Source organism: Chiloscyllium plagiosum, chromosome 29 (assembly GCF_004010195.1).
Source record: "Chiloscyllium plagiosum isolate BGI_BamShark_2017 chromosome 29, ASM401019v2, whole genome shotgun sequence".
Taxonomy (NCBI): domain Eukaryota; kingdom Metazoa; phylum Chordata; class Chondrichthyes; order Orectolobiformes; family Hemiscylliidae; genus Chiloscyllium; species Chiloscyllium plagiosum.
This window is the reverse complement of record NC_057738.1, coordinates 5,315,295-5,341,167: the sequence shown is the minus strand read 5'-3', so window position 1 is coordinate 5,341,167 and position 25,873 is coordinate 5,315,295. Positions and strand designations below refer to the sequence as shown.

Below are 25,873 nucleotides of genomic sequence, written 5' to 3'. Positions count from 1 at the left end.
AAAATGGGAATTATAAAGGGAGGTAATGGGAGAGAAAGTTTGACCAAAAATGTCAACGTTCAATGAAACTGAACAACTTTTCAGTAAAAATCAAAATTCTACAGCTGTCACATAGATCAAGAGGCAAATGTAATACTTTACCCAAGTGTGAAACTTGTCTTAAATGTTCTACAACCAGCTGTGCAAAACATTTTTGTTTCCATCTCTGCAATTCTTTGTGAAGTATTAATGCACTCAGGAACAGTTACCTACTTTCCAAGTTCAGAACCAGATCTCAAATTCACTTTTAGTATGTGAAGTTATAATTGCTGAATATAGTCATAACGTAACATTTATTTAATTAAACTGTATAGGATAGATATAAACTAAGTCAAATGTATTTCACAAGATGCCGTTAATACATTTGAAACTAGGTTGTCCATTTGTAATAGTAAAGGCTCATGTTAGAAAATACAAAACTATGAAATTAGCATATTAAGTTGGACCAAAAAGATTGAAAGTCAGCACACATGTGGTAGACAGGATTAGACAGACAGCAAGTGAAGCGCACCCCAAGATTGTCTGATATCAACTGCAGAAAAAAAGTGAAGATGGTAGAGATCAGAGTCGAGTGTGTGGTGCTGGAAAAGCACAGCAGGTCAGGCAGCATTCCAGGTGTAGGAGAACTGATATTTCGGGCATACGCCCTTCATCAGGCTAATGTTGGGATTGTGACAGCTAATTTGCACTTCACAAACTCATTCCTGACCATACACACATTTTCTGAAGGCATTTGAAAATGTTGCCACATAAAAGGTGCAAAGCAGGACAGAAGTGTTGGGGTAATGTACCAGCATGAATAACAGATTAGCTGGGAGGCAGAAAACAGACTCACATAAAATGTTTTTTCTGATTGACAGGACATGGCGAGTAAAGCCATAAGGATCTATAGTGGAGCCTCTGCTTCTTACAATTCATACCAATGCCTTGGATCAAGGAAGAAAAGACAAGGTAGATAAATTTGCAGATGCAAAGAGATAGGTAAATATAATGTGGAAAGGACATAAGGTGGTTACAGACAGAAATACATTGAGTGAGAAAATAGATTGGTTATAATGTGGGAACATATAACAAGAAATCATTTTACTTTAATGGAGAATAATTACAGAATTCTGAGGTGCAGAGGGATCTAGATATTAGACTACAGGAGTCACCAAAATTTGTTAAGCTAACAAAGCAAATAACGATTACTAAAGGGATGCTACATTTTATTACAAGAAGAAATGAATACAAGATGCTTTCCTTCAGTTACATATAGCATCAATGAGACCACATCTGCTGTACATTTCTGATCACCTTACTTAAGGATGCACTTGTGCTGTAGCGGTTCAGAGAAGGTTTACTAGATTAATACCTGGAATGTCTTGAGGAAACTTTGAACAGACTTTGTTTCCACTGGAGTTTAGTGCAGCAATGGGTGACTTGTTTAAGTATGCAAGATCCTTGGCAAAAAGGATGTGGAAAGTATATTGCACCATCGGTGAGTCCATAACGAACAAATCTTCAGCTCTGACCACAGCAACTCAAAAACATTACGAAGATGGATACATAATGCAACTAAAAAGCCCATGCAGTGTTGTAGTGTCTGAAAGTGCAAAAGCATTTGCATAAAGCATAAAAAAAAGATGTCTAATACAGTCACCAGCATTAAGTGTTGCAGTCTACAGATGAGAAAGTTGGACTCTGCAAAAAGGAGAATGAGAAGAGTATAACAACTTTTGAAATGCGGGTATTGAGGATGCTAAGAATCAGTTGAATGGCAAGTTACTGGGTTAGAGAGTAAAATTCTGAAATCAAAACTACAATTAGACAGAGAAAGATAGTCAACTATGGACACTGGAAACAAAGGCACAACAGTCATGCTCTGGCAATAATTGAAGATAGAAACAAAAGAGGAAGAAAAATGGGTAGGATGGATAAAAGATGCACACTAAAGGAGGCTTGAAGAAAGCCAGAAAAGCAGCACGGTAATGCCAACATCCCTAGTAAACTATGATGAAAATGAACAAATGCATGAATATTCCGCTGAAGTGGGCAAAGTGCAAATCATTTAACACTACAAAGTAACATTGTATTATATAATTGCTGTGTTTTTTTAAAAAATAATGCCAGCTCTCTCATTGTCTTCATCATAGTCAAATCAAAAAATTTTGTTTTTTTTTTAAAAAAAGGAGAGATTGGGCTGAAGTTGCTTCAGTACCAAACAAATGATGTTCGGTGTTCACTGCACATGCAAGCTAAGATTCACCATTGAAACTTGTTACAATTAGAAAACTATTCAGACATAGCAGCATAGAGGAAATCTGGAACCTGTGTGGTATCTTGTTGAAGAATCATTAACAAGCAACGTCAAGTCTGAACAGAAGTGCCAGGTGGACACTTCAACTTATAGCATGAGGTTCCCTTCAGCACATTATGAATGCACCAGCATTCCAGAAGTACAACCGGTCTCACTTCCTACATAAACCTTTTCACATGTGCATTTTTTGTCTTCAAGTAATGGTCTAATTCCCCTCTGAATAGTTCAATTGAGCTTGCTTGCACCACACAAACAGAGTCAGTACATCTAGGCCTTAACCATTTGCTTCATGGCAAAGGTTTTTGCCTCTTTCATTAATCATTTTAAACTGGAGTGTTCTCAATCTCTAACCTCTTAATGATTGGGTACAATGTCTCCTGATCTACTCTGTCCAGATCTCTCATGATTTTGAATACCTCTATCACATCTGCCCTCAGCCGCTTCTCTTCCAAAAAGAGCAGTCCCAGCTTCTCCAATTAAACTGCCTAAACTGAAGTTCACTAACCATTGAATCATTCTCATGAATCTTCGGCACTATTTCAATACCTTCATACCTTAAGTGCAATATCCAGAAGCAAACGTGATACACCAGCTGTGGCCAAACTAACATCATTTACAAGTTCAACATAACCTCCTGCTTCTTACACAATCCTAATTAATAATGCCAAGGATATTGTATGCTTTATTAAGCACGTTCACAACACATAATGCACATTTAATGATTTATGTAAATATACACACAGATCTTTCTGTTCCTAAACTTTCCTATAACAATGACTTCACACCTTTTATTAACTTCATAGATTGAATGCAGCAGCAATAACTGTCTGGAATAAGCTGGTAAGGAACAAAACAAGCTGTTACAGAGACTGAAAGCAATTCACCATTGCATAAACAAAACTGCTTTGACACCTACTTAATAAACTGAATGCTTTTTGCCACAAGGACAACTGATTGCCGTGAAGAATTTAAGGTGTTAACTACACGAAAGCGGTGTCTTCGAACAGACAGTTAAGGACAAATGGAACAAGGAACAAAGAAGCTACTTCTGATAAGAAGGTAAGCTTACAGGGCCAGTAGGGTGGCTCAGTGGTTAGCACTGCTGCTTCACAGAGCCAGCACATGGGTTCAATTCCAGCCTTGGGCGACATCACCTGATGAAGGAACAGTACTCTGAAAGCTTGTAATTTCACACAAGTCTGTTGGACTACAATCTGGTGTCATCTGATTTCTGACATGTTAAAACAAAGCAGATAGCAATAAATAATTATTTTCTGGTAATGATAAAACGTAGTATGAATGGTTTTTCACCTGAATAGTAGCCAGGCAAGTAAACGGGTCATCTTGGTGGCCTAACTTGTATTTTGTACATGTTGTGACACTTGCTGGACAGGATTATTGGCGCACTGTTCTTAGTTAAGCCATGACACCATGTTCCTCCTACCAAAACCAAACACTTCACACCTGCCATTTGTCTGTTATTCCAACTTGTTTATGTCCTTTTGAAGTTCTAAAGTTTCTTGCTCATCAGCTCACAATGCTTCCACATTTTGATTCATCTGCAAATTTTGATTTTTTTATTCATGCATGGGATATGGACTTTACTGGCCAGGTCAGCATTTACTGCTCATCCCTCATTGCCCTTGCGAAAACTATACTTTCGACACCAAGGTCTAGGCTATTAATATATATTAAAAAGACTCATTTTCCTAACACTGATCCTCTCCTCTCAACCTTAAAATTATGCCCTTTAATTTTGAATTCCCACACCCTAGGGAAAAGAACTTTGCTATTCAATTTATCCATGTCCCTCATGATTTTATAAACCACTATAAAAGGCCACCCTTCGATTTCCCAAGTACGGTCAAAAACATTCCAACCTATCTAGCTTCTCCTTATAACTCAAAACCTCCATTCCTGTTAACATCCTTGTAAACCTTGCACCCTCTCCACTTTGGTATCCTAGAAAATAGTGTAAGCAAATCATATTCAATTAGACATTGTACAATAATATTAAAAACAATAGGCACTTTGTACACCTCACCTTAAACTATACAACACTAGGTGAAGGTAACTATACAATAAATCATTGTCAATAGTAGAACCTCGACCTAATGAATTACAAGGATCACAAATGTATTGTTTATAAACTATTTTTCAAATTAATACCAACTTAAGATACAAGCCTAGTGAGAGAATTTAAATTTCCAGAAATCAATCTTTACAGATACTAATTAATATTATGCTGCTCTTTCACAAAGATAAAATTATGCTTAATCACAATTACCTGTAAAGGTTTTCATACTGACTATCAATTCCAGTTGAATAGTCAACAGAAATATCAAATCCACTTAAAAAAAACTTATTCACACATATCTATCTTTGCCACATTTGCAGGACAACTGATTTAGATTAGATTACTAACTTAGTGTGGAAACAGACCCTTCAGCCCAACAAGTCCACACCGACCCCTGAAGCGCAACCCACCCAGACCCATTCCCCTAACACTACGGGCAGTTTAGCATGGCCAATTCACCTAACCTGCACATTTTTGGACTGTGGGAGGAAACCGGAGCACCCAGAGGAAACCCACGCAAACACGGGGAGAATGTGCAAACTCCACACAGTCGCCTGAGGCAGGAATTGAACCCAGGTCTCAGGCGCTCTGAGGCAGCAGTGCTAACCGTGCCGCCCATTAGATCAATGCTGCAGTTCCTCAAAGTTGGCACCGATAGCAGTAGCACATTGAAAATGAAAAGTCCCTTGAAATCAAACCTAGTTGAGTCATGAGATCAGATTTGAACATTCAAAATTGTAATTGCAAAACTGCAAAAGCCTTAGTATGCACAAACCTTTTACCCTGCAGTATTTAATAATCATAACATCAACCTATTACCAGATCTGAATTATTTCTTCCTTGTACAAATGCATTATTTTCTTCTAACTGCTGAGTGTTAGGGGAAGAGGGAGGGAGAGTGGTGTTAAGATTTAGTAAGGTATGGAGGATTGGAATTTCAGAATGAACAGGTCAACGAATAACCTTTAAACCTACAGAAAGCTCTTCCATTACACAAATTGAGCACACCCTCAAGGGTTAAGAAACACATTTTCCTTTTGATTACAGACAATAAGGGATCAGAGGTTTCAGTTCACTTTCATCCTCATCCTTATCAGAGGCCTGTACTTAAAGGATGGTAAATGGATGGTAAATCTATGACAGGTTTGTGACATGATGGCTGGAATATTATATTGACTTAAAGGCAAAATTATATCACCTTCAGAAAATATATTCGGCGGGGCGGTGTGGACTTGTTGGGCCGAAGGGCCTGTTTCCACACTGTAAGCAATCTAATCTAATGATGGCTGGAATATTATATTGACTTAAAGGCAAAATTATATCACCTTCAGAAAATATATTAATATGAAGTGTGAGCAATTTAGATGAGTATAGTAAGTACAAAATGGTTGGAAGAATAGACAACTTTAAATCAATGGTACCCAAAGCTTTACAACACAAGTTTGCTCACCCAACATTGGAGTTCATATAGACTTACCGAGAGAGATTGATTGCATGACTATTGTAAACAAGAGGTATAAGACAACTCCATTTTTCCAGCTCTAAAAACAAGTTTTTGTATTTGTGCAATACTCACATCAATTTTTACACCATAAGTGGGCGGCACGGTGGCACAGTGGTTAGCACTGCTGCCTCACAGCGCCAGAGACCCGGGTTCAATTCCCGCCTCAGGCGACTGACTGTGTGGAGTTTGCACATTCTCCCTGTGTCTGCGTGGGTTTCCTCCGGGTGCTCCGGTTTCCTCCCACAGTCCAAAAGTTGTGCAGGTCAGGTGAATTGGCCATGCTAAATTGCCCGTAGTGTTAGGTAAGGGGTAAATGTAGGGGAATGGGTCTGGGTGGGTTGCGCTTCGGCGGGGCGGTGTGGACTTGTTGGGCTGAAGGGCCTGTTTCCATACTGTAAGCAATCTAATCTAAAAAAAAAATGCACGCTTTATCTGCCCTATTACTGGGTGCAAAGCAACATGGGCTAAGTTGTGAAGATGCACTTGAGTTTAAGACGATGCATGGCAAAAGAGAAACATCTTTCAATAAAAAGATAAACTGTGAAGCTGATTTCAAGCTGTAACTTGCAATATTGGCAAACTTATTAAACAGCTACACTGTGATAAGAGAATACATTGTTAGCAAAAAACTGGTCAACGAATGGAAAATGAACATTATACCCAAGACCAAATGCACAATAAAAGGACAGGAACAACACACTGGCCTAATCTTGAGAAGCATATACTGGACTAGATCAAAAATCTTCACATCTTATACCATCACAGAAATTCAATGTGCATATATGCATTTGTGGGCCAATCAAACAGAGCCTAGCAAAGAATCAGAGCAACAGCTAATTGGTTTAGCTGATTTATGGAATTAAAGTATTAGTGTTTCAGAAGGCCAACAAAATCACAGCCTATCAAAAGACCTCAATGTGAAAATTAACACTTTGCAGCAGTTCATGAGCAGCACAAACAGCAGAAACAGAAGTACCCATAACATCTGATCAGCAGCGTTCATGAAATGCCCTTGATTTTTGATGTTAATCTATGCAGAGGAAAAGTATAAAAATGGTTCAAGTGAAAACTAGGGGACATGAGAAGACATCCTTGGATGGCAAAAGGAGCAAAATTAAAATCTATGCTGATTTTCTAATATAAACCCATGACGAAAATCAAGATCCTTGTGGAGAGGTTTATGTGCACAATCATGGCAGTGAAAATGAAATTGTACCACACAGAATACAGTTATTTAGTGTGGCAAATGTTCCGACCTCATAACTAATGAGATCGAGAGCTGCATGCGAAGAGATAACATTCAGATTGTAGCTTTATTGGGTGTCTAACTTTTGAGCTCGACTTGTACAAGTGTTCCTCAACAAGATGATGTTCATGCCAAATAGGAAGATGGTTGACAGAGAATAGAACCTTCACAAAGATTGGAGATATGCATGTTGTGCATGAACTTGACATGAATTATTGATGTTTTCATTCTCATTTCAAAATGGCAACAAACGATATGCTTGTTGTGAAATAGTGTGTTTTAGGTTATCTGAACTAACTCACTCACCAGCTTGCTGTATTCATTAACACCAACTTTACTAACCCACTCACAAACTACCACCACATTCATGTTTCATCCATTCATAACTCCCTACTATAAAACTATCATTCATTCATAAAACTGCAGTTCTGTGGTATATTTACTATCATAAGATAGGATTGTTTTAAATTTGGTCTTTAATCGAAACAACCCTTTCAAACCCATTACTGCATCTCCACACCTTATCAGCCCTCACTACTTTAAAAAAGTGTAGCATACAGAACAATACTAACCCCGCCATCAAGTCTCCATGAAACATGATAATATTTATCAGCCCTTACCAACCATCTCTTTGACCTGAATGAATTACAGAACACCAAACAGTTTCCACAATTAGTATGTACTTGTTAAGTATCTTTTAACTGGGCTAATATCCCTTTAAGAAACTGTCAAAACAGCGCTTACGTGAAATTGCATGAATGAAACTCACACCAGCAAATAGTAAATAAACCTCACAACCCAATCAGTTTAAATATCCTTTATTCTTTTAAGTACAGGTACAATTTATAACTTATTTAGAGCATATAAGCCTAGTGCTTTTACTAATATTAACAAATTACAAAAGGACTAACACCTCGTAGTTATGCAAGCAGACCGGACAGACACACTTTATCCTCAGGAGTATCAGCCAGTACTTAGCACAATGTTTTAACCCATCCCTGGACAGAAGCCCTTCAAACCCTTGTGTACTATAGATAAAACAATATACACCACAGTAATGGCATTTTAATATACAAGAACTGTGTATAAAAAGAGGCTAGTATAAGAACTGTATTTCGGGATTCTATTACCGCCTCGAATTGGCGCTACTTGCGGTTGCTGAATCGGTCATTATTTGAATACGACCCCACACAGTTTATACAGCTGCACAACAATGGAAACAAACCCATCGGTCCAACTCATCCATGCTGACCAAACATTCTAAATACTCTTGCTCCATTTGCCAGTATCCTTCTAAACTCTTCCTATTCATTACAGGGCATTGCACTGTAGAAGGTCGCTATATAAAAAAAACCAAAATCGCTATACGCACTCAGTAAAAAGCTCACGTTAATCAAACAGCATCCACAATTCAATCATGTTATAGTCAATTCGTATTGATGAAACACGCATTATTCCCATCCAGATGCCTTTTAAATGCTGTAATTGTACCAGCCTCCACCACTTCCTCTGGAAGCTCATTCCATACATGCACCACCCTCGGTGTGAAAAAAGTGCCCCTTAGGTCCCTTTTATAGCTTTCCCCTCTCACCCAAAACCCATGCCCTGTAAATTTTGGTCTCTCCTAACCTGGGAAAAAGACCTCAGCCATTCACCCTAACCATGCCGCTCATGATTTTATAAATCTCTATAAGGTCACCCCTCAGCCTCCGATACTCCAGGGAAAATAGCCCTAGCCTAATCGATCTCTCCCTAAAGCTCAAACTGTCTAACCCTAGCAATATCCTTGCAAATCTTTTCTGAACCCTTTCAAGTTTCAAGTTTCACAACATCCTTCCTATATCAGGGAGACCAGAATTGCATGCAGGATTTCAAAAGTGACCTAATCAACATGTACAGCCTCAACATGACCTCCCTACTTCTATACTCAATGCACTGACCAATAAAGGCAAGCAATAAAGGTGCCTTCTTCACTATCCTTCCTACGTGCAACTCTACTTTCAAGGAACTATGAATCTGCATTGCAAGGTCACTTTATTCAGCAACACCCCCAGGACTCATATTTCATTCTGCGGTGTAAGATGTTTGAAAGGGTGTGTTTGGAGAGCTTAAAATTTGACTAATGCTCATGATTTACACTAATCAACAACTCCATTACTTAGCATGTAATGTGATTGCAGGATGATAGAAGTAAACTAGATGGACCTCAAGTTTACTTTCACCCAATATCTCATCCATTCACAGAAAGTAAATTTCTCCCAAAATTTAAAAACATGATTTTTACTCATTATCTGGGCTTTTTGTATTAAGGTCCAAAACCTGCTTATAACTGAAGACAAAAGCAAAAATGTTGTGGGAAACAAACCTTTACCAGGGACTGCAGCAATCCTTATGAGGACTACAGATGCATGCAGTATGATTTCACAACCCCAACAACACCCCTCACCACCACAGTTTTAAAATGGTTGGAATCTAAATTTGATCATGGGTGGTGCTGTTATACCAAAATAACCATAATTAATGCAATTAAAAAAAGCAGGATTTAGCAACTCACTGTACAATACTGTACTTTCAAAAAGATCACTTCATAGATTTTAGAATCCACTGGCAACCCCAAGGAAGTGTGCAATTGAAATCTGTGAATAAATCTGTGACTTGACCAGTTGTTATTTAGTTTGTGTGCCAACTTCAGCTCCCAGTCTGGAAAATCTGATGGCCTTTTCCTGGATCTTTCACATACATCGGAGTGTCAATATACTCAGCTTCAAGTGACCTCTTCAAGGTTTTATCCAAAGACTTCTAGTCTGGGATAATTATTAAACTCCTTACTTGAAGATAATCTATTTTTCCCTTTCTCAGGAGCAGTGCTTTACACATCCATCTGCACTTAAGACTTCTGCACAATTGTACCAGTTGGAAACTAAGAAAAAAAAGTTTCCATGCTATGGTTGTTCCTCCTAAACTTAAAAGAAAATCAAGTCCAGATTTTCTAACTGAAACTTAATGCCTAATAGTTTACCTTGCTTGATCTTATACTCTCCTAATGCAAAAGAAATCCATGTGCCCGAAAGGCTATTTCTCTTATCAAGTTGGTATAAAAGAAATCACCATGCCTACAGAAATACAAGTTAATTAATATTTCAAGTGCAGAAAAATCCACACATCACTAATTCAAAATAACTTAAAAATACATTATATCTAAAAATAAATAAATATCACACCCCATACATCACAATTTTGTCCCCTCCAAAAATAATGAAAATTGGTCTTTAAGAGGCATTTTCATTGCTTAAAAGTTGTCTACACATCACCACTATGTTACATTAACTGTGCTCAAGTGTTGACAATAGATATATAATGAATTCCACATTAGCCTTATTTTACATATGTTCATTGGTTCCACATCACCCAGTATCTTGCACATAGTCTCAACTGAGGGCTCACTATATCATTTCCTTTCAAAGCACATGAACAATTCTCAAATTATATAGTTAGAGAAATTTGCTCTGTCAATTTTAGAAAAAATGTTTCTAAAGCAGTGAATGATTGTGACCTGTAAAAATGACAGTTTCTTCCATGTTGTTGTCAATACATATTTTAAAATGTTGAAAAGCCATCACAAAGCAATATTGCTTTTTGAATAGTTAACATTGGTTTTACCTGTAAACTGACCACATGTAAACATTGCTGTGGTCAGCACATTCTTCAAATTTTCAAAGGCACTTTTCAAATTTTCTGCCTTTTTCAACAAATTTGTTAAAAGGTGAAACAATAGTGCTGAAGCTGACAATAAACTAGCAAAAGAGTCCACTTGTACCAACATTAAGACAAAATGACATTTTCTCCGAGGCACAGGAAAATCCAAAACAGCCTGTAATGTCATTTGTCTATGTGCAACTAGGCCTTGTCCCACAGTACGGCACAAATAAGTCACCTTTGCCTTGGCAAATTAACTGAACCAAATTTATAACAAAGTTGTTTTTTGTAGCTGAGGAAAAAGTTCAAACAATATAAACATCCTTCCCAGATCTGGCTAAAACAACCATGTCGTTGATGTAAACAAAATTACATATTCCTTTTATTACTTTATCGGTTAATTGCTGCATTGTTGCTGGTGCTTTTTTTCATTCTAAATGATATGACTTCACACTGGTAAAGTCCATCTGGTGTTGAACAAGTTGATATTTATTTAAATCTGTTAACAGAACCTGCCAACACCTTTTCAACTAGATGATTATTGTGACAGATCCTGTGTTCCAATTTCATCATTACAGTCCAACAGTTTTGTTAGCATCTTGGCTTTACGAAATCAATTTCAAATCTGTGACCCTTCCAGTTTTAGAACCATCACGATAGGTTAGGTTCAGCTACAATGACTTGGTTCAATCATGCTATTGTACGTAATGAACTTAATCTCTTTCCCCAATTGAGCTATTCTCTGGATTAAATCTGTATGGGTATTACATTATAAGTAATGATCCCCCAAATTAACATAATGAATAGCAAAACAGCATTTCCTAGCCTATTAGCACTGATTTGTTTATAATTCTGTAATAGTCTAAGTCACTCCAAAGTTTTATCTTTCAGAAACCTATGATCTAATAACATTTTAAGGACCTCCATGCTTCCAAGTCTGATTTCAAAATTTCATTTTACACCACTTTACATTTCAAATTCACTCTCAGAAATGAGAAGAGAGAGGAAATGCTGGAAAAACTCAGGAAGTGTGAGAGAGAATCTGTGGACAGGGCAAGTATTACTACTTCAGTTTGCGACCTGTAAGCCACTGGAAATTGGCATCATATCAAAAGTATATTTGGCATCTGATATCAGCACTTCAGACTATGCCATACATTAAAATTCAAAAAGGTTATGTGTAATGCATATGTAACAAAAGGATCATTTTTTATGACCATATGAACAAGAAACAAGAGTAGAGCACTTGGCCCTTTCAGCCTGCTCCAATATTCGGTAAGATAACAGTTGATCTGATTTTACGCCCTATCTTTACATCCCTGCATATCCCCGATAACCATTTTTGTTTTTTTTTTAAAAATTGATTCATGGGATGAGAGTTTCACTAGCTAAGCTAGAATTTATTGCCTATCCCTAATTACCCACAGGGCAACTAGGAGTCAATCACATTGCTATGGGTCTGGAATCACATGAGGCCAAACCAGGTAAGGATTGCAGTTTCCAACCTTAAGGACATTAGTGAACTAGATGGGTTTGTCCAACAATTAACAAAGGATTCATGATCATTAGACTCTTAATGTTATTGAATTCAAACGCCACACCTCCATGACAGGATTTGAACCCAGGTCCCCAGACATTAGCTGAGTCATTGGATTAAGCATCTAGCAATAATATCATCAGGCCATCACCTACCCTCCTTGCATCCCTTGGTAATCAAGAACTTCTGTACCATAAAAATACTTTAAAAAGGGTCTGCATTCACTGCCTTTTGAGGAATAAAATTATGAAGAGTCACAATCTTTATTCATCTTAAATGGACAAATTATTATTTCTACAATATGACCCCTCGTTCTAGATTCCCCCACAAGAGCAAATAAATTTTGGAATCCGTGTGGTCAGTCCCCTCAAGATCTTATATATGTTTCAATCAAGTCACCTCTAACTTTTAAGTTCCACAGGATATAGGCATAGCCTGTCTTGCCTTTCCTCATAAGGCAATCTGCTCAGTCCTGCCATCAAGTCTTGGAAATCCGCGGTTTACCGCAGCCTGAACATATTACAGGGAACATTCCGGAAACAGGGGGCTGCTGGGAAGGTAGATTTCCCAATTAAATGAATGGGTTCAGCTTCTATCCGCAGTTTCAGGCTTCTGTGATAGGTCTTGGAATGTACCCCCCACAGGTACGGGTGGACTACTGTAATTTCACACTTTACTACATTGCACTTAATTTACAAGATTTCGTCCACTCATTTATTCTACCTATGTCACTTAGTGGGCTCTTGAGTCTTCTTCAGAATTCAGTTTCCTACTTATCTTTGTGTCATCAGCAAATTTAGCAACCATGCCTTTGATCACTTCATTCAAATTATTTATTTAAATTGGAAACAGTGGAGGCCCCAGCATCTCTTAACCATCTGCCAACCTGAAAAAGAGCAATTTATTTGCTGCTTCTTGTCAGCCGGCCAATCTTCTACCCATGTCAATCTATTATCCCTACCTAATGGGCTTTTATATTCTATAATAACTTTTGATACTGTACGTGATCAAATGTCTTCTAGAAACCCAAGAATAATATCCATTTGTTCCTCCTTTTGAATAATTAGCTATTTCCCGACCCAAAAGGAACCTTTCCTGAAACTAGTGAGTTTTCAAAATTAAAATCAACGCATCAACTATTTCACAAGCTACTTCTATTAACACCTTAGGTTGAAATCCATGAGAACCTGGCAACTTGTCAACTCTTAGTTCCAACTATTTACTCAGTACTACTTGCCTGATAATTGTAATTTTGGGTTACTCCCTCCTTTTCAATTCCTGATTATTATTCTGGGTTGCTACTTGTGATCTCATTTAGGAGTAAAGCTGCAACACTATGACTCTAAAAGCACGAAGCCAAGGCATTTCAAGCAAAACCTCATTCAACAAAATAGCAGCACACCTTGCAGTAACATGCTATTAAGTCAAACTTCCTGAATCTTTGGATAGGTTTTCAAATGAACACAAACTCTATGCAAAGGATGAAACTAACTTATGTTAAGCAACTTCATCAATGCACCTGCAGTATTATTCAAAATTGTTTCTCATGTCAAGTTCTGCTTTATTTTAAATAAACAAAAATTACAGCACTCATTTACAGTGATTCAAAGCTAAACTTCATACATATTCTCAAATTCAGGAATTTCTTAAGATTAATAGTTGCATTTTCTAGACAGTTCTATAATTAGCTTGCATTCAAAATTAGGCTCACAGGTTTATGATGAGTGAATGAATTTTTTTTTTAAATCTACCAAATTGTGCAACTTATACTGACACAACATTGTAAATTTCAGAATTTTAATAAATGTTCACAGATAGAAAGAATCAGCAATAACCTTTACTAGAATAAGCTGTGTCCTGAGATAAAAGGACAAGGAATTAAAAGCAATATGCAATGAATCATCCTTGGGGGAAAATGGAGTCGAAACTACATAAACTGCTTTAACATCTGCTTGAAACCAGTTGCCTCATCTTGAGGTGAAGGAGTTAATGGCAGGACAGACAGTGTTTCAAACAGGCAGCTAACACCAAATGTAACAAGGAAAAGATAAGCTAATCCTGATAAAAGATAAGCTACAAATTTGATGACCCTAGAAGTGTTGTGGATGAATGTACCTAAAGTCTCAAGAATGTCACATGACAAACTTCACAAGACAAAAAAATCCTGCAAGAGTTCAACTTCAGGATTCTTCAGCAGAACTCTGGAGAACCACCCTGCACAAGATTTGAATCCTGGACACCCGGAGACAGACTGTTGGTTGGAATCGTAGCTATACTCAATTAATGGTTGAATTTAGCTAAATTGGGTTGTGGTTTAACTTGCTTAATTGAGGGTCTCAATTTGGTTACTCCATACAATGAAGTTTAAATAATTGGTTTAGTATTTGATTGTCTAAGAGATTTATTAATAGTAGTTGAATTAACGGTTACTTGTGGTAATTTATAAACAATAGCAGATATAGTTTTTTTTTCCCTCATTAACAATATAAATCTTTGGTCTCTCAGGAAATCGAGGATTATATGGAGCTGGCAGACATACAATACACTTCCTTCTGTAGGGGGAAAATTCAATCAGGACTTCTGAAAGAGAATTTGATAAGCTCCTAAACAGAAAAGATTTGCAGGCTATATGGATGAGCCAAGTTGCTCTTGCAAAGAGAATACAAGTGAATGGCCTTTTATTTCTGCTGTAAGCATTCCACCTTTCAATAGAATGGTTGCTATGTCCAAGTTGCTCTCTGACAAATGTTCTTGATTTGGGAGGCTCAATTATTTTCTCTTTTATTTAAACAAGAGATATGCAGTCCTTCCATTTTAACAAGGGGATACAAGAACTGAGTGCCTTACTAATACATCTGAACAGTGATAGAAACTTATGCTGTGAATGTTATGCTATCGTAAACTATCAACAAGTATAACTAACTATCCTTACCTGTTTAGTAGCTCAGCTCCTGCAGCAAACTTTGGCAAACCATCTGCTGTGCTGTGAAAATAAACAAACATCACAGTTGTACTTTAGCTCGAAGTATCCAGTTTGGAAACATTTTAATCAAGAATTTTAGCATTATATTGCTACATTACAAGAAGAATCATATTTTCAAAAAAGAAATTGAGACACTTGGTTATCATAAACAAGAGCTCATACAGGTATCCAAGTGTCTGGTTTTCAACATAATGGCTGAGAACTAGAAAGCTGACAGGTAAAGGCATTAGGAAAAGATGAGGACTGCAGAGGCTGGAGAGTCAGAGTTGAAAAGGGTGGCGCTTGGAAAAGTGCAACCATCCAAGCAGCATCTGGGGAGCAAGAGAGTGGACATTTCAGACATAAGCCCTTCATTAGGAATGGCATTATATTAACATTATCTAGTTGTCACTCATTGCCACTTTTACTTGGACCATATCAAATATTGTGATGTGTAGAGTGTGTTCAGGAAGAGGTGACAGCTCTGACGTGGTGATGGGTCATGCTTTAAGTAGTTTATCCACTTTGGTCAACACTGGACACAGCTGTCCCTTGTAAATCCCACAAGTGGTCTGCATGCAGTAACAGTCACACCATGAACCACTGTCTTGACAGGTGGGGACTGAATTAGAATTCAAGTTAATGTTAATTTCACATATACTCATGAGAGTACAGTGAAAAGTTTACAAGTCACCACTTACTCGCCATCTTAGGTATAGATGGTACCTAGGTAGATTCTTAAGTACAAGTTGTTAGGGAAAAACATTTAGAAAAATAAAGGAGTAAATTACTGCAGATGGTGCAATCTGCACTGAAAACAAAATATGCTGGAAATCACAGCGAGTTTGGCAGCATGCATGTCGAGAGAGCAAGCTAACATTGAGTCTAGATGGCTCTGATGAAGGGTCATCTAGACTCGAAATATTAGCTCTCTCTCTCTCTCCATGTCTGCTGCCTAACATACTGATTTCCAGCAATTTTTGTTTTCAGAAAAATAAACAAGAAACCTGGTGAGAGTAGGTTTCAAGCCTCCACCAAGAGTTTGTGATTTGCTTTGGTATGTGCAGAATGTTCCAGCAAACACAGCACAAGAAATCACTTGTTTGATTCAATAATCAAAGTAGTATTCTAGCAGGATGCCAGAGAGCCTGAAGAACATGCCAAAGCATGAAAATTATCATGGTCATCCACTGGAGTCAAAAGACGTTTTTCAGTGTCAAGGATTCTCTCCATGCCACTGAACCAGATTTCTGCAGCTGCGAGTGGGAATCCTCCCATGCAGTGGTTCTTCCACTTTAAAAAGAATTCTTATACAGATTTTGTGCAAACTCACCTTTGCTTCTTTCTTCAGAAATCCTGTGGTAATGGATATGTGGTAAATTCTACGAGGACCTGGATTAATTTATTAAGTCAATGTCTGATATTGATAAGCTCGTGGCCCTAGGAGACTTCAATTCCCATATAGGGAAAGTCAGAAATAACCGGAAAGAGGTATTCTGAGTAACCAAGGGGTCAATAAACTCAATGTCATGTTACTCCATTACCAACAGGATATTCAGACAAGTTGATAAGCACAAGACTACGCAGATATATCCAAAGGTCAAAACAACGGTACATGATTGCAGTGTGTCAGAGAGATCTCCAAGATATAGAAAATACTCATGCAAAGGGGACAGAATGTTGAACACATAACAGAGCAATTCTTAACTTGCAAATTCCTTCAGCTTAACCAAAAGCACTTCAATACAGGTAAACTGAGTAACATTACTTCTGATAATCTGTTTCAGAATATTCTTGATCAAAAGCTCAAAGATAATATACTTTAGAGATTGTTTTGAGAATCAGAGCAATTTTAAAAGCATTATCACTGGAACAACAATCAATGCTCTTGGACTAAAGAAGTGATTATGTCAAGATTGATTTGATAAAGTGATGAAATCATCTCTCAAATCCTGCACAGCAAAACAATCTAATCTTCATCTCCAAAAGAGACACGTTCTGACACCTAACAGTAATAGTTTTGAGAGAGCTGCAAGAGATGCAAGATAAATCTATGGCAGGTTCCACACCATTGCTCTCTGCTGATCGTTCATCCTTAAATAAAAAAAAAGATCAGGCAGAAACAATATAGACAGATGGGCAGAACACGCACATTTTGCTGTACAGAACTACCACAGTCATCAGTCCTGGTTTGAGTTGCTTTCTTCAAGAAAGCCATTACAAATGAACTTTGGAAAGGCTTCAGGAAAAGACAAGAAATCCAGGTGAATTTCTTTAAGGCAGCAGGTCCTGACACAATAGAGGCTTTTGAACAAGATCCTCTCATGCATTTGGAACAATGAAAAGTTGTCAAATAACTTTCACAATGCTATAATTTTTTGCTGTCTAGAAAAACAAAGGAAGACTAGCAGTGTATGTCGACTACTGAGCTCTTAATTCCCTGAATAGCAATTTTGCTTGTATCATCTTTAAAAAAACTTATTAATATGGCAGAAACAAAACTACCTGAGATACTGTGCAGCTTTCACCAAGGATGCCACACTGTTCTCGGATGCTCACAGTGAGAAAATTCTGGAAAACTGCTTTGAGTAGAACATGGCCCTTTATTTCATTTGTGTTTTCCTCAAAGACTTTTGACACAGTCAATAGGATGATCCTCTGGAAAATCCTCATTCCTGTTGAAGGGCTTATGCCTGAAATGTCGACTCTCCTGCTGCCTGACCATTTGTGCCTTTCCAACACCACACTTTTTGACTCTGCTCTCCAGTCCTCACTTTCTCATAAAGTCCTAGGACAGTCTGGTTTCTCAAGCAAATCTGTCAAGATTATAGTCATGACAGAATGCTGGGTCAAGTGCTCTTAAATAGCGAAGCATCTGTTCTCTTTGAGTTCTCAAATTGAGAGAAGCAGGGCTGTTCCAGCACCAGTCCTCTTCAGCTTGCTCACCACCTACGTCCTTGGTCACATTGTTAAATATCTCAGAAAGAGAGTGCATCTCATATCTTGAAAATGACTGGTGCTAGAACATGTTAGGTAAATAAGATAATAGTTGAACAGAGTGTAATAGAAAGTTACTAATAATCAAAAATATATTCAGTAGAGTTGTTAGCAGCTTATAAAAATTGAAAATGTCAAATCTCTATAGAATCCAATAGAAAATCTATAATTCTTCCAGCAATGCTATCAAGTCAAACACCAGCTGTTCTTCTATGCAAGGAAAATTACAGTTTGCATGAGCAAAGTGGGAACTGTTATTACGTGGACCTGTTGCTGCATTGGATAAGAGGCATACCAACATATTAAAAGGTCTTAGAAATACATATACATTTGTTTTGTAAAGTTTGGAACGATGCCACAAAATGCCAGCTGCTGATTTTTTTCTCCCTCAGAAAATTTCTGTAACTAGCAGAAATTCAAGAGATGGTTGCAAATGCAGCTGAGTAAAAACAAACATTCCGTGCAAATAATTTTCCAGTGTATAACTATTTGACTTGAGCATTCAAAGTATCATAAGTTTCTTATTTGGATAAAATGATACCTTTACAACATCTGCCAAGTATTGATGCCACTGACTTTTTTAAATTCAAGAGAACCAAGTTACTTTATCACAAAGTGCTGGAAGTAGCAAATTAAAATTACCTTGACTTCTTAATTTTTACTTCTTTAGATTTGTCACCCAGCATCTTTAAACTGAAATTGAAGACAAGGAAATATTTAAACCTAATAGATGCAGATAGCAGTACAGTAAATGTTAACATAGTACTGGAACAATGTTTGCTTCCCAGGCCTCTAGTTTGCAAACAATTCATTGCAATGCTCAAATTGTGAAATTCCTAGTACATAAATATTACTTAGAGATCAAACAAAATAAATAAATGCACAAATATTGTACTATTTCCTTTCACAGGTTTGAGACATGGACGCAGGAGTACCAATTTTCACAACAGACTTGCCACAGAATATCAAACACGACTAACTGATATCACACTTTTAGCTAGTTACAAATTGATTTGTTGTCTTGCATAATCACTAATAGGATATTGTGTATACCTTTCCGAAGTGCCACCTTGAAAATTCCCCCACCCTGAATTTAGTAAGTTATCACAAAACGGATACCCATTTTGGAAGATTCCCCTTTCATTAAGGGACAGTATTGATTGAAGTGGTTTTGAGAAGCATGCCAGTAGAGTCATTAACGGACCATTTAAAAAAACGGTTTTCTGCAATACCTTGACCCACACAAGTTGTCAACTTCAGCTCAGCCATTACAGGAAAGTTTCTAGGCTGCAGGAAATAAATCGCACCCGGAGCTCACATCTTCAGCTGACAGTAGAAGAAGAGTGAGCCAAAGTCCCAAGAATCAGGTCCTATCAGTTTTTAACGGAATCTTCACTTGCCGTCACTTGCACGGACTCTGCAGTTCTCCTGAAGAAAAAGCTAAAAATCACAACACAGGGTTATGGTCCAACAGGTTTAATTGGAAGCACTAGCTTTTATAGCGCTGCTCCTTCCTATTGGACTATAACCTGGTGTTGTGATTTTCAACTTCGTACACCCCAGTCCAACACCAGCTCTTCCAAATCATGAAAAAGCGTTCCTCTACAGTTCTGTTCTCACATGACTGTCACACTGCTGTCAACTCAAGATTTACAAAACATGCAGGAAGTGTAGTCGGAAACCTGGATTTGTAAAGCTTTTTATAATAAAAGAACCCTTCCCAAACACAGATTTAACTTTATAAAACAAAGTTTATAACTTTGCTGAAAATAATTTTATGCTGAAAATGAAACTGGTTACAAACTTCAGAAAGTGGGTGGATTTCGCAACTTGACATTTTACAGCCTAGAGTCAGGGTGACTAGCCATCACCGGCAAAAACAATTTTCTTTGAAATACAGACAATTCACAAAGTAATCAGTAGTCTGACTAAGGTGGGTTTAAATGTCTCTCTCATTCCAGTAGAGGAAGGAGTATCCCCAGCCCTGATTTTAACCTTGGGCCCGGTTTTTCCCCCGCACACAACCCGGTCTGTTCCCCCGCTGCCTCTCCTACCCGCTGCTGAGATCCTGCTGCGCGCTCAGCAGCCGCTCTTTGAAATTCTCAAACATCTTCTCCAGCTTCGATCACTGAGTGGGCCGCTGGAAGCGAGTCATCCTGGAGCCGCGGCGGGTTAAGTCCGCTTTGACTGACAGCGGCACCGGGGGACGGTTAGGCCTCTGGTACACGCACTTCCGGCAGTCGCGAGGGCGGGAACCATCTCCTCGCGACGGGCGGCCGTTTAGACTCGGCTTGAAGGGGCCGAGCCGCACGGACTGTGGCCTTGGAGGGAAGAATTACTCCTCAGGTGCCGGGCAACCATCGTCACTTTGTCAGGTCAGCCCCCCCCCCTCAAGACGATCACCCCTGAGGTTTGCTATTCCGCTCAATAATTTTGAAGTGTAACTTAAATACTACAACTTGGCGTTTTGGATGCTATAAAACGCCCCACTGTGTTTCAGAGTCAATAGGCAGATATTAGAGTGGAAACCTGATCAGTAAGATAGGTTTAAAGGGATAAAACCGAAACAACTGCGGATGCTATAAAATCAGAAATAAAAACAGAAGTTGCTGGAGAAGCTCAGCAGGTCTGGCAGCATGTGTGCAGAGACATCAAAGTTAATGTTTTGGGCCCAGTGATCCTTCCTCAGAACTGGTTCAAAGTGGTGCCCTTAAAGGACAGATGTAAAGGTTCAGCAAGAGATTTCCTGAAATTAAGATCCTGACATATAAAGGCACAGTCACCATCAGATTACAATCAAGGAATCCGAAGGGGCTAGAACTAGAGAAGCCAAGATTTTGAAGGGTTAATGGGCCACAGGGCGTTAAAAGAGATAGGGAGGGGTAAGACCATAGTGAAGACAAGAATGGAATTTCAAGGGTGATTCGTAGACTATAGGGATTTACACACAACCGGTAGCGGGAAGACCTTGGCAGTTATACTTATCCTCATCAATCTGTACAGGGATGTCATTACACCCCTCTGGAGCAGTAGGAATTTGAAACTGAACTTTCTAGTCCAGAGGTAGGGATACTTCCACTGCACCACAAGAATCCTCAAATGTTTCTAATCAATCTGCTCAGTAATGTTACTACACACTTATGGAGTAGGTGGAACTTGAACCTGGGTCATCTTGCTCAGATGTCAGGCCACTACCACTACAACAGTGGTAGTGGCCTGACTTTCACCTTGGTTATGGAGAGAGATAGGTGCGCACAACAAGGTAGATTTTATAATTGGGGGAAGGGAAATTACGATGCTGTAAGGCAGGATTTGAGGAGCATACGTTGGGAGCATAGGCTGTCAGGGAAGGATGTGGTGGAAATGTGGAACTTTTTCAAAGAGCAGATACGACGTGTCCATGATATGTATGTACCTATCAGGCAGGAAAGAAATGGTCGTGTGAGGGAGCCTTGGTTGACGAGAGAGGTTGAATGTCTGGTAAAGAGGAAGAAGGAGGCTTACATAAGGTTGAGGAAACAGGATTCAGACAGAGCAGTGGAGGGATACACTGAAACACACTGCCAGTGGAGGTGTTGGAATAAGGCACATTAACAACATTGAAGGCATACATTGATAGACACACGTAAGGGAGGCGAGCAGAAGGATAGAACCCCCAAGGGCAAAATGTAGCAGGTCCAAATAAAAAATAAGAATCAGCGTAGGCTTGGTGGTCTGAAGAACTTGTATTCTGATGAAGGGCTTTTGCCCGAAACGTCAATTTTCCTGCTCCTCGGATGCTGCCTCAACTGCTGTGCTTTTCCAGCACCACTCTAATCTAAACTCCGGTTTCCAGCATCTGCAGTCATTGTTTTTACAGGGCTGAAGAACTTGTATAGTTTGAGGAGGTGACCAAGCATGTGGCTGAGGGTAGAGCAGTGGATGTAGTGTACATGGATTTTAGTTAGGCATTTGATAAGGTTCCCCATGGTAGGCTTATGCGGAAAGTTAGGAGGCATGGGATAGAGGGAAATTTGGCCAATTGGATAGAAAACTGGCTAACCGGTCGAAGGCAGAGAGTGGTGGTAGATGGTAAATATTCAGCCTGGAGCCCAGTTACAAGTGGAGTTCCGCAGGGATCAGTTCTGGGTCCTCTGCTGTTTGTAATTTTTTTTAATGGCTTAGATGTGGGGGTCGAAGGGTGGGTCAGTAAATTTGCAGATGATACGAAGATAGGTGTAGTTGTGGACAGTGAGGAGGGCTGTTGTTGGCTGCAGAGGGACTTAGATATGATGCAGAGCTGGGCTGAGGAGTGGCAGATGGAGTTCAACCCTGCCTAGTGTGAGGTTGTCCATTTTGGAAGAACAAATAAGAATGCGGAATACAGGGTTAATGGTAGGGTTCTTAGTCAGGTGGAGGAACAGAGGGATCTTGGGGTCTATGTACATAGATCTTTGAAGGTTGCCACTCAGGTGGATAGAGTTTGTAAGAAGGTCTATGGAGTATTATCGTTCATTAGCAGACTCTTGAATTCAAGAGTCGTGAAGTGATGTTGCAACTGTGCAGGACTTTGGTTCGGCTACATTTGGAGTACTGTGTGCAGTTCTGGTCGCCTCACTTTTGGAAAGATGTGGAAGCTTTGGAGAGGGTGCAGAGAAGATTTACCAGGATGTTGCCTGGAATGGAGAGGAAGTCGTACGAGGATAGGTTGAGAGTTCTCGGCCTTTTCTCGTTGGAACGGCGAAGGATGAGGGGTGACTTGATAGAGGTTTATAAGATGATCAGAGGAATAGATAGAGTAGACAGTCAGAAACTTTTTCCCCGGGTACAACAGAGTGTTACAAGGGGACATAAATTTAAGGTGAAGGGTGGAAGGTATAGGGGAGATGTCAGGGGTGGGTTCTTTACCCAGAGAGTGGTGGGGGCATGGAATGCGCTGTCCGTGGGAGTGGTGGAGTCGGAATCATTGGCGACCTTTAAGCGGCATTTGGATAGGTACATGGATGGGTACTTAATCTAGGTTAGAAGTTCGGCACAACATCGTGGGCCGAAGGGCCTGTTCTGTGCTGTATTGTTCTATGTTCTATGTTCTAACAGCCCCAACCTTGGCAGGTATTACCACAGGCACACTTTAGCTGTTGTACTGCCATCTGTTAAGTTTGGCAGGAGGACTTTGAATGTTTCTGCCTCTATCAGAGGGCATTAGCAGCACCCGGGAGATGGAAGGAACACTCAAGCATTCAGCAGGTGAGTTTAAATAGAAAATAAGTATGTATAGGGCTACATTGGAGGCAAAGCCTTTCAAGTATTAGTGCTGTAGGGGTCAGCGATTTCTGACAATGGTTCAGGGCTGCCTGCTTTAAGCTGGCTGTGACACTAGGTGAATGAAAGTAGATAAAATCGTGACATAAGATTGTATGAGGTTTGCAAATCTAATTAGATCTTGCCTGAATTCTAAAGTAGCATTTCAACCTTCTGTGAGCTTACCCACAATTATATAGAGGAATGTTCTGTATTCTAATTAATAGAAATACCTTAGTCTTTGTAATACCCATTTTTAAAGTGACACTAAAACCTTCAACAGCATGTTATATTTCATTAGAATTGGCTAAAATCTATAGCCACATCTCGTACAAGTTATGCCACATCTATAAATGATTACATAGTGATTTTTTAAATTGTGTTTTTTTTTCCTAGTCCAAAATTAATACTGGTATAAAAAAACTTGAAATCATATACAGTGCCTGTATTTGTAACAACATATTAATCTTCTTGTACCATTGCAAGTATGGTGTAATAAAAAGAGAATGCATATCTCACATTAATTGTTGGATTTATTGACCTTCGTACTGTAATTTGGCACATTTTATACACCAAATCTCTACCCACCAGTAATTTAGTATGTCATCCCTGAATATAATAATAGTAAATGACAAGTAATCCAAGCAAAGCACTAATTTGATTACTGAACACTGGTTATCCCCAAACTTTGATGTTTAAAAATTAATTCCTGCCTGAAGGTGTCATTTCCATGTTGTTAAGAAATTCTCACATTTCTACATGTCACACATTTCAATTTTTTTAATATCTTACCGATGACAGAGAGGTTACGATACACAGCTGCTTGCTTTCCATCTGTGTAATTAATTAACTTTCTATTGGCTGCCAACCCAATTATATTTTCTTTGAGAAGTTGCAGGTCATTGAGGTATGCAGTTTTGTTCAATCCTTAATGGATCCTAGACATTAAATATATCCATAGTTACCATTTCAGTAAAACTCAGCTGTCCTTGGATTTAATTAGTGGGTTCTGTTTTCTTTTTCTTTAGAATATCAGCATTGTTACATTTTGTAGATGTTTGTGCTGCCTTTACACAGTTTCACAAAACATGATTTTATTCCAGTAGCTAATCACGCAGACTTTTTACATATTAAGTATTCTGCTGAAAGTGAGGAGATTGAAACTTCTTTCATCTTTACTTGTGGAACAGGTGTCAACATTAGCAACCCACAAGTTAGCTAAGATAAAGCTAGCTCTTGAAAGTAGTACCTTAGCTTTTGTACAACAGTGCACATTTCTTTCATCTAAATCAGTTATCCTTGCAGCATTTCACAAATAAAATTTTGATTCATTGTTAGTTACTTTAGAATCATGAATAAATGCTATGTTTTGTACTTGTGACCACTAAAATTAAAAGTGGAGCATAAGAATTTAAGAAGTTGCAAAAAGGATTAGGCCACGTGAGGAATGAGCCTGCTCCACCAATCAATATGGTCATATTATAAGAAATAGGAGCTTGAGGAGGCTCTGCAACGAACTGAGCCCTCTTTGCAATTCAGTAAGATGATGGCTGATCCAATTGTAGCCTTACCTCCACTCTCTTGCCTGCTGCCCAGTCATGATGAAAGGCTTTTGCTCGAAACATCGATTTTCCTGCTCCTCGGATGCTACCTGACCTGCTGTGCTTTTCCAGCACCACTTTAATCTAGATTCTGATTTCCAGCATCTGCAGGCTTCCCTTTTGCCTAGTCCTAACCCACAACTCCCTTGTAGACTGAAATTCTATCTAACTTAACCTCAGATATATTTGATGATCCAGCCTACACTGATCTCTTTGCAAAGTCAATTCCAAAAACCGATAGCATTCTGAAAGAAGAAATTTCTCCGTATCTTAGTCTCCAGTGGATGACAGCTTACTTTTAAATACTGCCTACTAATTCCGTGATCCTCCACAAATGCAAACATAGGGCAGAATTTTATACTGCAACTGGGAGCTGAAAGAAAGACAGTTGAGAGAACTTAACTGCGTGGGAGGCCAAAGAACAGATTCCCAACAGCAAAATTAACTTTTACAATTGAGTTCTGGGAATGTTAAAGACAGCCGAAAAGTGTGGCACTGGAAAAGCACAGAACGTCAGGTAGTATACGTGGAGCAGAAGAATCGATGTTTCAGGCATAAGCCCTTCATCTGGAATGTCGTCGCATTCTCCTGCTCCTTGGATGCTGCCTTTTGACTCTGATCTCCAGCATCCACAG

General features: G+C 38.8%; 1 protein-coding gene across 2 annotated transcripts in view; it reads right to left on the bottom strand.

Annotated features, from left to right (window-relative positions):
• dtnbp1a (dystrobrevin binding protein 1a) overlaps positions 1 to 20,570 on the bottom strand; it is a 193,299-nt gene extending 172,729 nt beyond the window's left edge. Inside the window, exons 1-3 of one of the 2 annotated variants that reach the window (XM_043719076.1) lie at positions 20,412 to 20,570; positions 19,000 to 19,050; positions 15,331 to 15,381 (exon numbers count right to left, since the gene is read on the bottom strand). In XM_043719076.1, the coding sequence (XP_043575011.1) occupies positions 15,331 to 15,381; positions 19,000 to 19,050; positions 20,412 to 20,467 (158 nt within the window). In that variant the 5' untranslated portion in view covers positions 20,468 to 20,570. The remainder of the gene's footprint in view (positions 1 to 15,330; positions 15,382 to 18,999; positions 19,051 to 20,411) is intronic. The other variant, XM_043719077.1, reaches the window with a different exon arrangement.
• Between the last annotated feature and the right edge of the window lie 5,303 nt (positions 20,571 to 25,873).